At 38.8% G+C, this 14,548-nt stretch overlaps 2 protein-coding genes across 3 annotated transcripts in view; both read right to left on the minus strand.

Moving 5' to 3' along the window:
• Positions 1–14,548, minus strand: part of LOC134630935 (rab GTPase-activating protein 1) — a 73,208-nt gene that overhangs the window by 26,762 nt on the left and 31,898 nt on the right. For both annotated transcript variants that reach the window (XM_063478757.1, XM_063478756.1), the window contains one exon: positions 830–943. In XM_063478757.1, the coding sequence (XP_063334827.1) occupies positions 830–943 (114 nt within the window). The remainder of the gene's footprint in view (positions 1–829; positions 944–14,548) is intronic.
• Positions 7,861–13,622, minus strand: LOC134630934 (probable G-protein coupled receptor 21). The gene has a single exon (XM_063478755.1). It carries the CDS (start codon positions 12,276–12,278, stop codon positions 11,082–11,084), a length of 1,197 nt encoding a protein of 398 aa, XP_063334825.1. The 5' UTR covers positions 12,279–13,622; the 3' UTR covers positions 7,861–11,081.

Here is a 14,548-nt window from a genome sequence, read left to right on the forward strand (position 1 = left end):
GAGAGAAGAAATGGATGAGGCAGACATAATAAGAATGGGATAATTAAAATATCCATGTATAAATAAAGTTTAAAATACCTATTTGTGATCTTTAAATTAAAAGTAATTTATGAGGCGTACTACATATGTGGCCGACCTCTAGCCCGAAACATAAAACATAATTAGGCGGAACAGCGACGCCCATCTCAGCTGCTGTATTCAGATGGTGGGGCAACATGGCAGCCCCTGCTCCTATGTATTTTTAATGGATTAATTCCCAATTTATGACAATGCACTGATTATTGGAAGATATAATTACACATTAGTCAATGTCTATTTATGAGTACAATGTTCTTTTTTCTATTGAATAAACTAAAAAAAATGACTCATTGTAATCTTTAAATGCAAACATATCAGATTATCCCCTGGAGTGCCTCTTGAAAACCTTTAAACTGCTCACTAATAGTAAAGCCTAACATTTATAACAAGTGGGAGCGTCATTTTAATCATCTCTACTTAAGCCACTGGCCCGATATCCTTGAAGAGCACTGTGAACTATTACTACTATTGTTCCTGACCCAGTTTATCACTCCCTATTATTTCTTTATTATGTGTATTTTGTGCTGTAAATTTACACGCAGCAGAAGTCAATGTGGGGGAGAGTGGGGAAAAGAGTGCTGCCGATTTGCTTCTGCAGTTCTGCTACCAAATGGTTTACACCTCATTTGGCATACAGCTGTTGCAGTAGCTTTGTGCACTGTGTGAATCCATTTTAATGACTGCCTGGATAATGCCCTCTGCTGACTTCAGAGGAAAAATTAACCTCCTCCTTGTGTGTTAAGTGTCTCACCTTGCAGATCTTATAGAGGGAGTCTTGTCCATCTCCTCCAGTGTCTTTGAAGTAGTCGTGAGCTGGGAATGTCCGGTTAATGTCCCTGGTGATGGCGCTGTCCTGAGGGGACTCCTAAAAGTGAAAAGAGAAGAGAGAGAGAGGTTAAAGTGGACTGAAAGGAGGTGAAGAGGCAGAGGCAGGGTGAAATTCAGTAAACATTCAAAGCCATTTTTATTATTGGGTCTCTGCAAAAAGAGAAAAATAAATCCGCAGAGACCCAGCAGTGGTCAGTGCTGTAGAGTATTTGCTGGCCTCACACATTACTGAGATTTACAGTATGGGGCGGGAATAAGAAGTGGTGGGACAGAGTGTTCCCTTCCAACGTAGAGATTGTCCACAGCTCAGTGCCTTTTTATTTGTCTGTATCTGCACACCCCACTTCAAATCTAATAATGACCACTTCTTCTTATACGTAATATAAGCACTAGTTTCTGATGGTATAGTACGTATGCAAACAATAGGCACATAACACAAAACAGATATTGTTATTTACTTGGTGAATGTGTTCAGTGAAACAAATAATATACTAACAGCTTTGCTTTTACCAAAAGTGGAAACTAAATGGTAATTTAATTTGTGAAATGTTGCATGTAAGTACACACTTGCTACAGATTAAATTCTTGGTTTGGTGACCTACTTGATGTCAACTAGATGGTCATTTGGGAAGAAAATAAACTGAGACTGAAATACTTTACAGCAACTATAAACTGAATTTAACAACAGCATCAAGTTTAAGACATATTGTCTTTAGAGAGGGATAGATGGATGGCTTAAGCAGTTATTATCCAAACTGCTGTGTGCTCTTAAGGTTTCGCTATTGTACGCTTTTTCTCTATAAAATTGAAAGTACATGCCATCAAGGTTAATTATTTGACTGTAAGGAAGAAAAGCAGTTAGTGAAATGTAATACTATCATGCTACTGTAACACAATACAGTTCTATTTGGTCCCAACATCAATATTTTAGACAAATTCACATTGTTTTAAACTAATAACCCAATTTTGCTCGAAAAACTCAGAATTCAAATTCAGAAAGACTACTTGCACTTTATTATTATTATAGTAGTAATAACTTTCATAGCAAGTTTATATAACTGGTAAGATATTTCACTAGATGAAAATGCAAGGGAGAACAAGAAGATTCAAAAATTCATCTTCTTGGGAGTACACAAAATGTTCCAAATCCATCTAGCAGCCCTGGTATATTTCAGTGTAGACCAACTAACTGACTTGGGCCATGCAGCAGGACAATGCAATGGCATGGCCGACTCAAAGTGCAGACCTCAACCCGACTGAAATACTGTGGTGGGACCTTTAGAGAGCTCAACATAAACAAATGCCCGCAAACCTCAATGAATTAAAGCAATGTTGTAAAAAAAGAGTGGGCCAAAGCTTCTCTACAACGATGTAAAAGCCTGATAAAGTCATAAAGAAAACGATTACTTCAAGTTATTGCTGTTAAAGGTGGTCCTACAAGTGACTAAATCCTTAAATGTGCTTAGTTTTTCACAGGACCGCATGGCTGTATGTGCGGAGATTGCACACAGTACATATACAAGCCTGGGGAAATTTATTTCTTTGGCATATCACTCCACAGAGTGGATATACTACACACACATAGATCAGTGAATAATATAATCTAAACTAGCCGTGCTTTGCAAAGATTAATCACCACTAAATTCATTATTCATCACAAGTGAATTTCAGAGACACGGCCTCTAAATAACAAATCTTACTCTGTAACTCCCCATTTGTATACAACAAATCAAACACACTTTTAAACATAGCTTTATGTAGCATTTGTGGGTAAAATAAGTATAAATTTGGGACTATGTATTGGGTGATGTTCACTGAACTTTGTAATCTGGTGCTGGGACCATTCTCTCATGCAAAATGAGGGAGTTGGATGAACAAAAGAGGGATACGCTTTCAGTCAGCGGTGTGAACCTATAATGTCTCAGCCAAAAATGTTAAATTAACTATTTTTTTAATTGTAAGACTCTATTCATACATGTAGGAAAATGTTTCCATTACATGCTGGAAATTCATAAATTACACCTAGAGTTTTTTGCTTGTTTGTTTTTTTAACCATTGCTGAAGGGTACTTTAGCATAACTAAACCTTTATTAATTCCTACAGGGGATCAAATTCTGTCCAAGAAAACAATCCTGCAAACCCATCCTCAAAGTAGATGTAAACTTAAAAGAGAACCCTTCATTTAAATCGTCAGTGTTTTCAAACCACTCGTGCTCCCTTTGTAGCTAATTATACCTTTTTGGTCACTCTGTTACTGTACCCATCAAGTCCCTCCTTTTTCCGAGGTTTCTGTTCCAACTTCCACAAAGGAAGAGAGTGTAACAAAAATAATGCAAGTATGAGAAGAAATGCAGGAAGAAAGGGATATTTAAACAAAGCAAGCTAATGGGGATAAGAGACCAACAACAGTGGTCCACTCCACGACTAACACCACACCCTAAAAAACACTGAGTGTGTATACATGTATGGTATTGTGTGACTTGTAGACCTTGGGAATATGGGATGAAGACTTTATGTTCTGTTCTGCCTTCAAACGACTGTTTTAGAGTAAATAATTGACTTCAAGGTTGAGGTTAAATGAGGTTATGTTGTGATAAAGGTTGGTGTAAGGATCAAGCAGTTAGCTGTGATGGTTAAAAACCACGGAAGGTGTTAAGTCAGTGAGTGAAAGTGATTTAACTAGATGAAATTCAGAGTAATTTTGGTGACTATAGAGTTGGTTTTTTGGTTGTTACAGAGCTGGAGCTTTGAATTATACTGTAGCTCTCCTTCAATCTGACATATACAGTAACATATCTAATTATCTGAGATTAGTCATGTTCACTTTTAAACACGGTCACCTTGCTAGTAGCAGGTTGGACCCCCATTTTACTTTTTCACGGGATAGCTTCAACCAGCTGCTAGAAATATTCCTCACAACTTTTGGTCCACACAGTTGCTACAGATTTGTCAGCTGCACATCCAAAAGTCCTCTATTGGATTGAAATCTGGTGGCCTGGTGTGGAGGCCATTTGAATACAGTGAACTCTTTGGCATGTTCAAGACACCAGTTTGGGATGATTTGAGCTTGTGACATGATGCACTATCCTGAGGGAGAAGGCTATAAAAAGGTGGGCACACTGTGGTCATAAAGGGATAGACAAGGTCGGTCAGTAAGGGTCCCAAAGTATGTCAAGAAAGTCTTTTTTGGTTCAGGCACCTGAACGATGGATCCATGCTTTCATGTTGTTTATGGCAAATTCTTGATGTCACAGCACAAATCAAAACTCATTAAAAAAGGCGATCCTGTGTGAACTGAAGCTACAGTTTTCTGTTCTTAGCTGACAGGAGTCCCACCTGGTGTGGTCATCTGCTGCTGTAGTCCTCTGCTTCAAGTTTTGATGTGCTGTGCCCTCAGAGATGCTCTTCTGGGATCAATAAAGCATTTCCCCCCCAGACAGCTGCTGCTCACTGGATATTTTCTCTTTTTCTGACCATTCACTGTAAACCCTTGAGAGGGTTGGGTTGTGTGGGAAAATCCAAGCGGATCAACAAGACTCAGACCAGCCTGTCTGGCACCAACAACCATGCCACATTCAAAGTCGCTTAAATCACTTCTGTTCCCCATTCCAGAGCTCGGGTTGAACTTCAGCAGGTCATTTTGACCATATTTGCAAACCTAAATGCACTGAATTGCTGCCATGTGACTTGCCAATTCGATATTTGTATTAACAAGGACAAGAAGAACAAGAATACCTAATAAAGTATATCTTCTAAACTTGGCAGGACCTCGCCATGAAGTGCATCAGTAAAATCCAAAGTGATTGAGACATTTAGCCTCAAGGGTACTAAAAATCCTCACTTGTGTCCCAGAAATCTATTTATTCAAAGAGAAAACCATTGACACAGCTGATTTTAGAGTGCACACTGCATCCAATGTGGTGGGCACATCACACAGAGCTACAGTCTCTCTGTGAAAGATAACCATCCATGTTTATACAAGCACCACTTAGCCATACTTATCGTAAGCGTTTAAAGCATGCACAAAGACTTCTGACATAATGGCCAATTAGCTTCCTCCCTATCTGTCAGCTCAGTTAAAGAAAAGTTCAGAATTAGAGAAGCACAAGAGAGGAAGAAAATGCATTTAGTATCTCAACATAATGTACGGAAGCATGAGAGGAAGTGAGAAAAAGAAACACAGAGGAGTAGAAAGAGAGAAAACATGAAAGATAAAATACATCTGGAGCTAACTGGAAAATTATAAATGGAATTAGAGTACATTAGAGTACGAACAGAAAACAAACAAAAAACAAAAAAAAAAAAGAATTAAAAATTATACTGATTCATGTCAGAGCCCGACTAATATAGACCCAATATCACTACCAATTACCAATATTTGATGATTAAAAAACCCACTATCTGCTCTTCTGATATATCAGCTGATATTTTTCTATAATTTCCCTAACATTTGATATATTTAGTTTTTCGTTTACTTGTTCACATGCTACCTCACTCTCCTTCAGTCCGCTGTTTGTTGTATTTGTAGCTTTCCAAACGTGTGTTACCTACAGGGATGTGCACAGTGCCCTCTGGTGGATAAAATAAGCAGCGTCACTGATAACACTGTTGAAGGATGTTTCTCCCGTCTCTTCTTTGCTCTTTACATTTTTATTTGTCAACCATTATAAACGCCAATACGGACAGACTCGTAAATAGCCAATGTCAAACGGTAGTACAAGCTACCAGTTAGTCAGTCTCTACTTTAGACCACTATGCCCATTAAAGAGGGCCTATTTTGCTCATTTACAGCTCTATATTGATATTCTATGACTCTGCTAAATTAGCTCTCCACAATTCCCAACTTAAAATATTTATTCATTTGCATTTAGGTTGTCTCAGATCTGCCTAACTTGACACAGTCTTTTCTGTAGTTCTCTCTATTCTCAAGCACACCAGCCTGTTTCTGTTTAAAAATCTGTAGAAACATTACAGATGCATCAGAGCACATTTGACTATCAGTAACAAGTACTGCTGAGACCCACAACACCCATAAACTGAGTGAAAGTCCAGGAACAAAACATTTTCTGACAGAACACCAATAAAATGTCTTCACTGGGGGTAAGCCAAAAATGGCTGAGCTACAGTGCAAATATGTGTGTGTGTGTGTGTGTGTGTGTGTGTGTGTGTGTGTGCATGTATCTAAAGCTTGGAGTTAAGCACTAGACTAGAGCTTCCGTGAGAAGGCTGAATAGCTAGCTCTCTATTGTTTACGTCCCCGATTTTCTCTGACTCAACACAATAGCTGACATGTCACTCTGTTATTCTTTCTCTGCTCCTAAAGGACCCTACCAAGACACCAAGAGAACATGGGGTGATATTTATCAAGCTTGCCATAAACCTTTCACCCTGAACAAAATAATACAAAGTGCTGCATTTAGATTATTTAACTTGATTTAAATGTAAATGGCAGAATAAATGGTGAATGTTTTACTGTCCTGTTTTAAAAAAACGTAAAAAAACAGCATAAATATAACTGAGATGAATTCAGTGATTCCTTCTCTTTTCTTTAAAATGACTGGTAAATAACACTTGCTTAGGCTTCCCATAGTGCAGTTTCCTCACCTTAGCATCAGCCATAATTAAATCTTAATAGTCTGTCTCATGCCCTACTTTCTGTGCCATTTGTGCACTGGTTTCACTGCCTCAGCAAAAGGAGAGCAGACAAAACATGAATCTCATCAGAATAGAAATGACAAAAGAACAAGTAATGTCAACTGCCACATATTTTACGTCAGTTTCAGCAGCATTCAAATTCAGCTGAATAGCTGCAGGCAGAAATATGCTGCTTTTCGAGAGATCTGACATTTTGACTAGTGAAAACCTGGGAAATCAACAACAAAATTCAAAATTTAACCTCAATTCTCCTTGTTTTATTTCAGATTCAGTTGAATAGACTGAAATAACACCACATTTATTTGCCTAGTACAGATACACAATGCACAAAAATGCTACAAAAACAAGGCCACAAAGCACTGAGTAAATCAGAAGAATCTCACGTCCACCAACAGCAAAAAAACCATTTAAATTATCCCCACATTCATGATTCACAAAAGCTAACATCTCACGCAAACCTCATCAGAAATTCAACACCTTTGGCATATAAAATATTTTGCATTTTAGCATTATTTAAAAAAAATGGAGTGGCTCTATTTTCTCAATCTGACACTTACATAGGTCCCATTGTTCATTACATGCATTATTCAGTGTTCATTGTGGGCAAGAGTAAAAATCTTGACTTTGGAAGTTTTCCAGAATACACCTCACTTACAGTGCTCAGGTTTTAAAATAATCAGTTTCTTAAAACAGCTGCATCATAAGTCAGCCTTTAATGACACTGCCTGTTTTGACTAAAGCAGGACGATAAAATGATCTTGATAATTTTCCGGGGAAAGAAAACCCTCCATAACAATGATGATAACAGACGAGTAATTTACAAGAAAAAAAAAACAAAACACTGTTTTGAATGTGGGTCAGCCCTAATTTGCTGATTACACTATCAGACTACAAGACGGCAATGTAAATGACACATGCAGGGCCAAATCAAGGGGAAAAAATAATTTTTACACTAAAAATACAAAGCCAGTCTCAAGGCACACAAAGACTTCTAAGATTGGTAAATTGCAGTTAAGAGAGGCCCTAAAACATTAGTGATTTGGAAATCAACAATATGTCTTCACCACCATTTCAAAAGGTAGTTATACTCCTCACTAACCATAGAAAGACCAACGCACTAACACTATCTTTGCCTTTTCAGTCATAGCGGAATCGTACCTGTGACGGGAATTTGACAAATCACTTTTCCATGACAAACGGTTCGTTTATCCAAGTGAAAAAAATCCAATAAATGACACTTTTATCCATTAAAGTATGTGACTTCATTAGGACAAAAGACAAAGACGCAGTATGCTCATAAAGACATTTAAATTTATTCAAATGCGCTTTGATTACAGCCAAAGAAAGGGATATAAGCTTCTGGATGTTCAGAGTCATTTTAGTTTTCTTTCTTTGCATCTACTGCATACATTTTCATGACCTTTCTGAGTTTACTAATCAGTCTGTTGCAGGTGAACTATGTGCTCATTTACTATTGTGCCCACCAACAATTCTTTTCCTCTCTCTCACAGAAGAATGCTGCATTTAAGCTACAAATGACTTCCTAAACCAGCTGTAGCGGCCACATTTCCTCTTGTTCTTTAAAATCTTACCCAGCATGGACATAGTTGTTCCTCATAGTCACCAGTGTCATGTCCTTGAGAACATGGAAGTGATTATTTTCCCACAAGACAGACTGAATGTGTACGCATGATCAATGATGTGTCACCATTACACGCTAAAATTTACGAAACTGTACCTTTAAGTTTTATAGTATCTTTTAAAGTAGTCAACTTTAAAAGCAATCAGTCTTTACAAATTGTGTTTACAGCAGAAAATTTCAACAGAAATATCTAAAAACAAACTTCAGTCTTTTTAATCAGTAAGCATGCTGCTAATCCTACCTAGATTGCGCAACATTTATCACTTTACAAGAACAGAAGGAAAAAAGTGAGTAGAAAAGAAATTTGTATAGTTTAACAATCAAACATTCAGTACGGCAATATTGTACACTTGTTTAGAGAGTGAAACAAAAATAGGAAAGATTACAATATTTGGCATTGCTACGTAGATTACAGTATTTAAAGACAACATTTGAATCTATCTACCACCACAATACTTCATACTCACATACACTCACAAAACACAGAGGGGAAACACTTGAGGGAAGTGCAGCTAATAAAGCAATGAGCAAGGGGGAAAAGCTTCAATAGCACCCTTGCTGGAAAATCTTAAACAGTCCAAATTCAGCCAATGGTCGCATCCTGACATATCTGTAAACTCTCATACACAACAAGCACACATGAATGAATAAATGCAAAAGAAAAAAATAAATAAAATAACATTTTTTTTTTAAATTGTTCTCAGTCATGTTTTCACTTCTGGTTAATTTTGATTGTACAGAACAGATTCACAATGACAAAAGTGAACTTGTGAAATATAAGTATAATTTGCAAATATATTTCACAACTCGTGTGGTTCAGGTTACTCCACAGTGAACGTGGACCTGACATTTTCATTTCTGTACGTGTGTACAATTGACAGTTTGTGCCTTCCAAAAACAGCCAAGTGTTAATAAACAGAGCCCTCTCTAGCTGTTAGAGGAAATAATTTCCCAACAGTTTAAAATCGTGTTTCTATCAAGGCAACGATATATCTCAGTAGTCTGAGAAACAGTCATATTCATGCACACAAGGCATCGCCGAACCACCACAAACTTTGAGTAAAATGCACTAGCATTTATCTTTTATACACTAGAAAAAAAGTGGAAAAATATCCACGGATACCTACTGAACTCTCTTTGGTAGTTTAGATAAAATGTATAAAGCTCGAATTTCTCTAGCTACCCAAACCGCATAAAAGAAGACTCCATAGCTCATTGCAAAAGTAATTCCTCACAAATTTAGAGCTTAGGACGGTATGCACACGAGTCCCTCTTTTTGTTGCCGCTCAGAGGTAAGCCTGGCAGAGTGAATGGGCTATTTGTCTGTTCTGATTGCATGTGATCCCCGTTCGTTTGCGTACACATGTACTAGATCCCAAATGCAGGCACAGTAATGCAGTCACAACACAGCAAACACCTAAAATTGTACAAAAAAAAAAAAAAGTAATCAACTTGAGATTATTACAAATATCTGACTCAGGATGTCATAGGATTGTTTCTCCCTACCAATCCAAAAGATAAGGGGTAAGGCTCACAGTTGAATGGTTATTCATATGAATGCTAATGTAAATGCTCTTGGGCAGTAACTGTGGGTGAGGCTTGGAGCACTGAAAAATTTGGACTGGTCAAGTACTTCTGGCATTTCAGTCAGACGGTCTCGCAATCATAAAAATCTTTAAAGAACAAAAGTCATTAGGAACAACCCAAAGAAATTGTTCAGTTCCTTAAAAAAAAAGTTAATGAGTTTAGGCTTTTGTGGTTGAAAATACAGTTGTTGGGGGTTTTTTTTTGTTTGCTTCTTTGTTTTTCCTCTAACCAACAAGAAAAATCTCTTAAAAAAATAAATAAAATTAGCCCAAAGATGTACCAATAATCAATATAAAATAAGTGCAATAACACATCCTTCCTCGGCCTTTCATTGCCCCAGAAACACAAAATCACATTTGCTACATAATCATAACAAAGGTGCAAATGACATATTACTTGAAAGAGATATTAACTAATCATTACATCTGCATTTTGTCAGGTTAACAGTCATATGCCAAAGCTGGTTACCATACTATATTACAAAGAAAATGGATGTAGTGTGCAAACTCACAAATCATTTAAAGACATTTGTGAGCAACATCAATAAATAGGTTAATCTAAAATTCAAAGTCGGTAAATCTAGGTGGGTCTACACCTACCTACTCCTTCAGCGACAAGAGACAACAAATATTTAAAGAAAAAAAATTGCATCATTTTTAATATTTAACACTGATTTATGGTATGAGGACTGAAAACCATAATTAACGAGCTGGCTATTATCAGTTAGCTTCAGTACATCGATCCTTAATCACAGAAGTCACTTGTTCTGTTTGCATTCATCTATCCTGCGCTTCATTCAGTATTACTTATGTGACGATGATCTGGCAAATGAAGTGAAATCACTTTATTTCAGAAACGGCACATTTAGTTTTTCAACACAGTTTCAGTAAGGGTTTTTGTTATAAGAATTTAAGGATTCATTTAAAAAAGGAACACTGGAAGATAAACATTTTGTTCATCCTCAAGTTACTTTACGTCTACGGCTTTCATATACTTTTTTTTCCTTATTTCAACCCCCCTCCACCTATCATGCCTGTCCTTGACCATTTTAAAACACCAAGAAGAGACACTTTTTTTTTTTTTTCCATAGATTTACTCTCGACTTATTCTACTTGCCAGCTGTGGCTTGTGCAGAGAGGATGCCTGTCTAACCTCCAAATGCAACAGAAACGGCATAGGCTATTCAACGCCTTGTTCCATCTCTTTACAGCACATTTTAGCAGCATTTTAACAGCCATCACTTCAGCCGTTTCTTACGTGTCCAAATGCCAATTTGGCAAAAGTGTTTACCCTACACGTGACATGTTGTACCAGTTCTCATCTCCCCGTGACCATATCCCCACCCCTTTTCAGCAGAACCAAAAAAAGCCTTTTTGGTGTTCCTAACCCCATAGTCGCTGCGCTGCAAACAGAAAGAGCAGAGACGTTTGAGGCCCTTCCTGAAGGCAGAGTTGGAGAGGCTGTAAATGAGGCAGTTACAGAAGCTGTTACTAATAGCCAGCCATGTGGTAAGGAATGATGCTGCAGGGTGGTGGTAGATCCCTCCACTCTCTAACAGAAAGTAGAGGATATAGGGCAACCAGAGGATATAAAACACACTAGTAATGCGAAACAACACCATAGCATAACGTCTGTCTGGGTATGCTGATGTGGACTGCTGATACTGGGGTTGGCACAAGTGGGGCAACTGTCCTTGCTCAACTGTACTGTTGTCCTTGACCACAGAGCCAACTGCGATTCTTGGGCCCTGCAGTTGCTGAGGTCCATAACGTGCATGGCGCTCGCTGATCTCCCGGGTGTGCTGTCGGCAGATCTTGAAGATGTTGGCGTAGGTGAAACAGACAGTTAGAGCAGCTGGAGCGTAGAGCAGTGCAACAATGAAGGTTGTGAAAGCCCGACTTGTCCTCCATTCCACTGCGCACCACTCCACAACATCGCCATGATAACCAGGTTTCCCCCATCCAAGAAAAGATGGGAGAAACACCAGAGCAGAGTAAAGCCATATCAACACAATACAGCAGCGCACTCGACAAGGTGTCACTAGGGATGCATAAGTCAGAGGCCGTGTGATGGCGACGTAGCGGTCTACACTCACGCATGCTAAAGACGCCATTGAAACTGACTTTAAAACAGACACCATGTACCCAAACACCTGACAGGTGAGTTTGGGATCGAAGCTCTGAAGATGATGGAGTAGGGACAGGGAGGGGAAAAGGCAGCTGACTCCCACCAGCAGATCGGCATATGCCATAGTCTGGATGAAAGCACTGGTGGTGTGCTGGCTGAGCAGAGGGGCACAGTGAAACACAAAAATCACCACCAGGTTACCAGAAATAATGAGAACAGTCAGGAGAAGTATGATCGAAACTTCAAGGAGGCAGGTCGTGAAAATCTGGGAATAGCCTATCTCAAGTAAGCAAAAGGGAGCAGATGAGTTTGAGAAGTCAGCAGAGCTCTGGTTCAGTGGATCCAGTGAGGAATTCATCATCTTGGGCAGAAATATCTGTCCGAAGGGCTCTTCAAGGATACAGTAAATCCTAGAAGCCACTACTTTACCCGGTCGCTGGGTAGAGCTCAGAGAAGCTGTATGGTTTCAGTCCAAATGCAGTGCTCCATAATGAGACTGCTGGCGTTTATCATTTCAAATGAATAAAAGACTGAAAGATCATAAAAAGGTGAGAAAGTCCCCAGGAATTGTCTTCAGAGCACGCTGTTAAGGTTTCCAAATGATGCAATACGGGTCCTTTTCTTTTTCCTGTTTCGGTACTGCAAAATTCCCAGCTGAAGGCACAAAGAAGACCAAAGAGACAAAAATTTGACTTTTAAGGAATTCCAGTCCGACTTGCTTGAAATGCCTCCCTTCCCTATATAGTCTGAGATGTCATCAACATCTGCTGCAGCTGCAGAAATCCCAGACTGAATCTCTCTCTTTTCTGTCTACAGTCCACAGAGTCACAGACACAGCTTCCAGTGAGGAGACATTATTGTTTAATGTGCTGCATACATAATTTACATGAAAGATTAAGCATCATTTTTATTCAGTCCATTAACTTGCTTGTCTTTCCTCTTCCCCCCCGTTTCTTATCCTCCAGCTCTGATTTCTTGCTGCCGTTTCCGCCTCTCTGCTTGCTCTTGCCTCAGTTTCTGTCTAGTCCTTCGCAGAAAGATCACAGCAGAATGCCTTGAGCTGTGAGGTTGAAGAAGGTGTGCGAGGTGACTGGTATTCAAAATGCACGCACGCCCACCTCAGCTGTTATTTCTATTGGGAAGGGCATCACCTTTGTCTGTAGTGGAAATCAGGCAGGCAGGCAGGCATACCGATGCTGGGAGAACCCCCAGTGTTCATTTATCCTCCTTTGCTGTCTCTTTCTCACACTCCTCGCTCTCTCTGCCTCTCTCTACAGAAACAGTGGCACTGAGGCACCACCCCCTTCCCAGTGGTTCCAACCAATGATCAACTGCAAAGACACGAGGCTGCCCTCCTTCCACTACCCTCCCCCTCCTCCCCGTTCTTTTTTTTCCCTTGGTGCCAGTGTTTCTCATAATCACCCCAAGACTTAAACATGATGTTTCACACTGCTAAAATTAGAAACGTTCATTGTAAGACAGAACTTGTGAATTTGACTTTTAAAATCTCTCATCCCCCCACAAACACAGGCAATCAGGCAGCAAGAATCTACCCAGTCTCTTTCTAGACCCCAGTACACAGCATTTGTAAGTAAAGCGCTGCTGTAAGGAAAACAATAACCACATGTTTTAGTGCAGCTTACAGGAAATATTTCTATTATTAATCTTGGAGCAATCCACACAGGGGAAAAAATAAAGAAAGAATAAACAGCTACCCCCACCATAGCTTTAGCTTTCAATAGGCCAATAGATGTAATGCACAACCCTGTACACAAGTTAAACCAGGTGTTAAATATATGGGTTTAAAATCTGCATGTATAAAGAAAAGGCTATAATCATAGCCTTTCTTAATTATTATTAGTTCTTAATTATCATTATTGTTGTTATCATTATTACTACTACTCAACAGGGGACAACTCAAATTCAGAAAAGAAGGCCAAACTCAAATTTTATTGTCTCTCTTCAAATGTTAATATCTGCATTATACACAATAATATAATATTAATGCACAACACAAATAAATCACCTTCTCCCAAAAATCACATACTTCAACACAAGACTACTAAAGTGGTTGCAAAAACAAAGCAAACAAACAAAAAATAACTTTCAGCTGCGATACAGATGCAGTTCCTGCCTTTACAGCCAAGACGCAAACATGACAAAGCTATAAAAGACAAGTAATTATTTCCTTACACCAAACTAACAATAAGTCATGATTAAGAGGTTTCTAAAGAAATTTTAAGTTCCAAGAGACACAACTGGCAACATCATGTGGACATTAAAAATGGAATGGCAGTCAAATGGGAATTAGTATTAGCACTGGTTTTAACAAGTGGGGACCGCAATGATCCCCAATGTACCTCCAAGTCAACCAAAGCTCAGAATAGTTTCTGGAAAGTCTTTTATTGTCCACCTAATGTCCACTTCTAATGACAGATTAGACTGTCATTAGAAGTCAAGGTAGGCTGTAAGGACAGCAGCAGCAGCAGCAGCAGCAGCACAGAAACCAATCATTATAAGCACGTTGGAAACTTTTCCACAGGAAGCAGAGGGCTCAAAAACACTCCTGATAACATGCTGAAGTCAAAGGTCATAGGTCAAATCTAATCATTCTAAAATACTGACTTCCAT

The sequence above is a fragment of the Pelmatolapia mariae genome, linkage group LG7 (genome assembly GCF_036321145.2).
Source record: "Pelmatolapia mariae isolate MD_Pm_ZW linkage group LG7, Pm_UMD_F_2, whole genome shotgun sequence".
In the NCBI taxonomy this organism is placed as follows: Eukaryota; Metazoa; Chordata; class Actinopteri; order Cichliformes; family Cichlidae; genus Pelmatolapia; species Pelmatolapia mariae.

Bases quoted from the DNA above. Each gene is read 5' to 3' on its own strand.
- LOC134630934 (XM_063478755.1), bottom strand. From the start codon at position 12,278: ATGATGAATTCCTCACTGGATCCACTGAACCAGAGCTCTGCTGACTTC.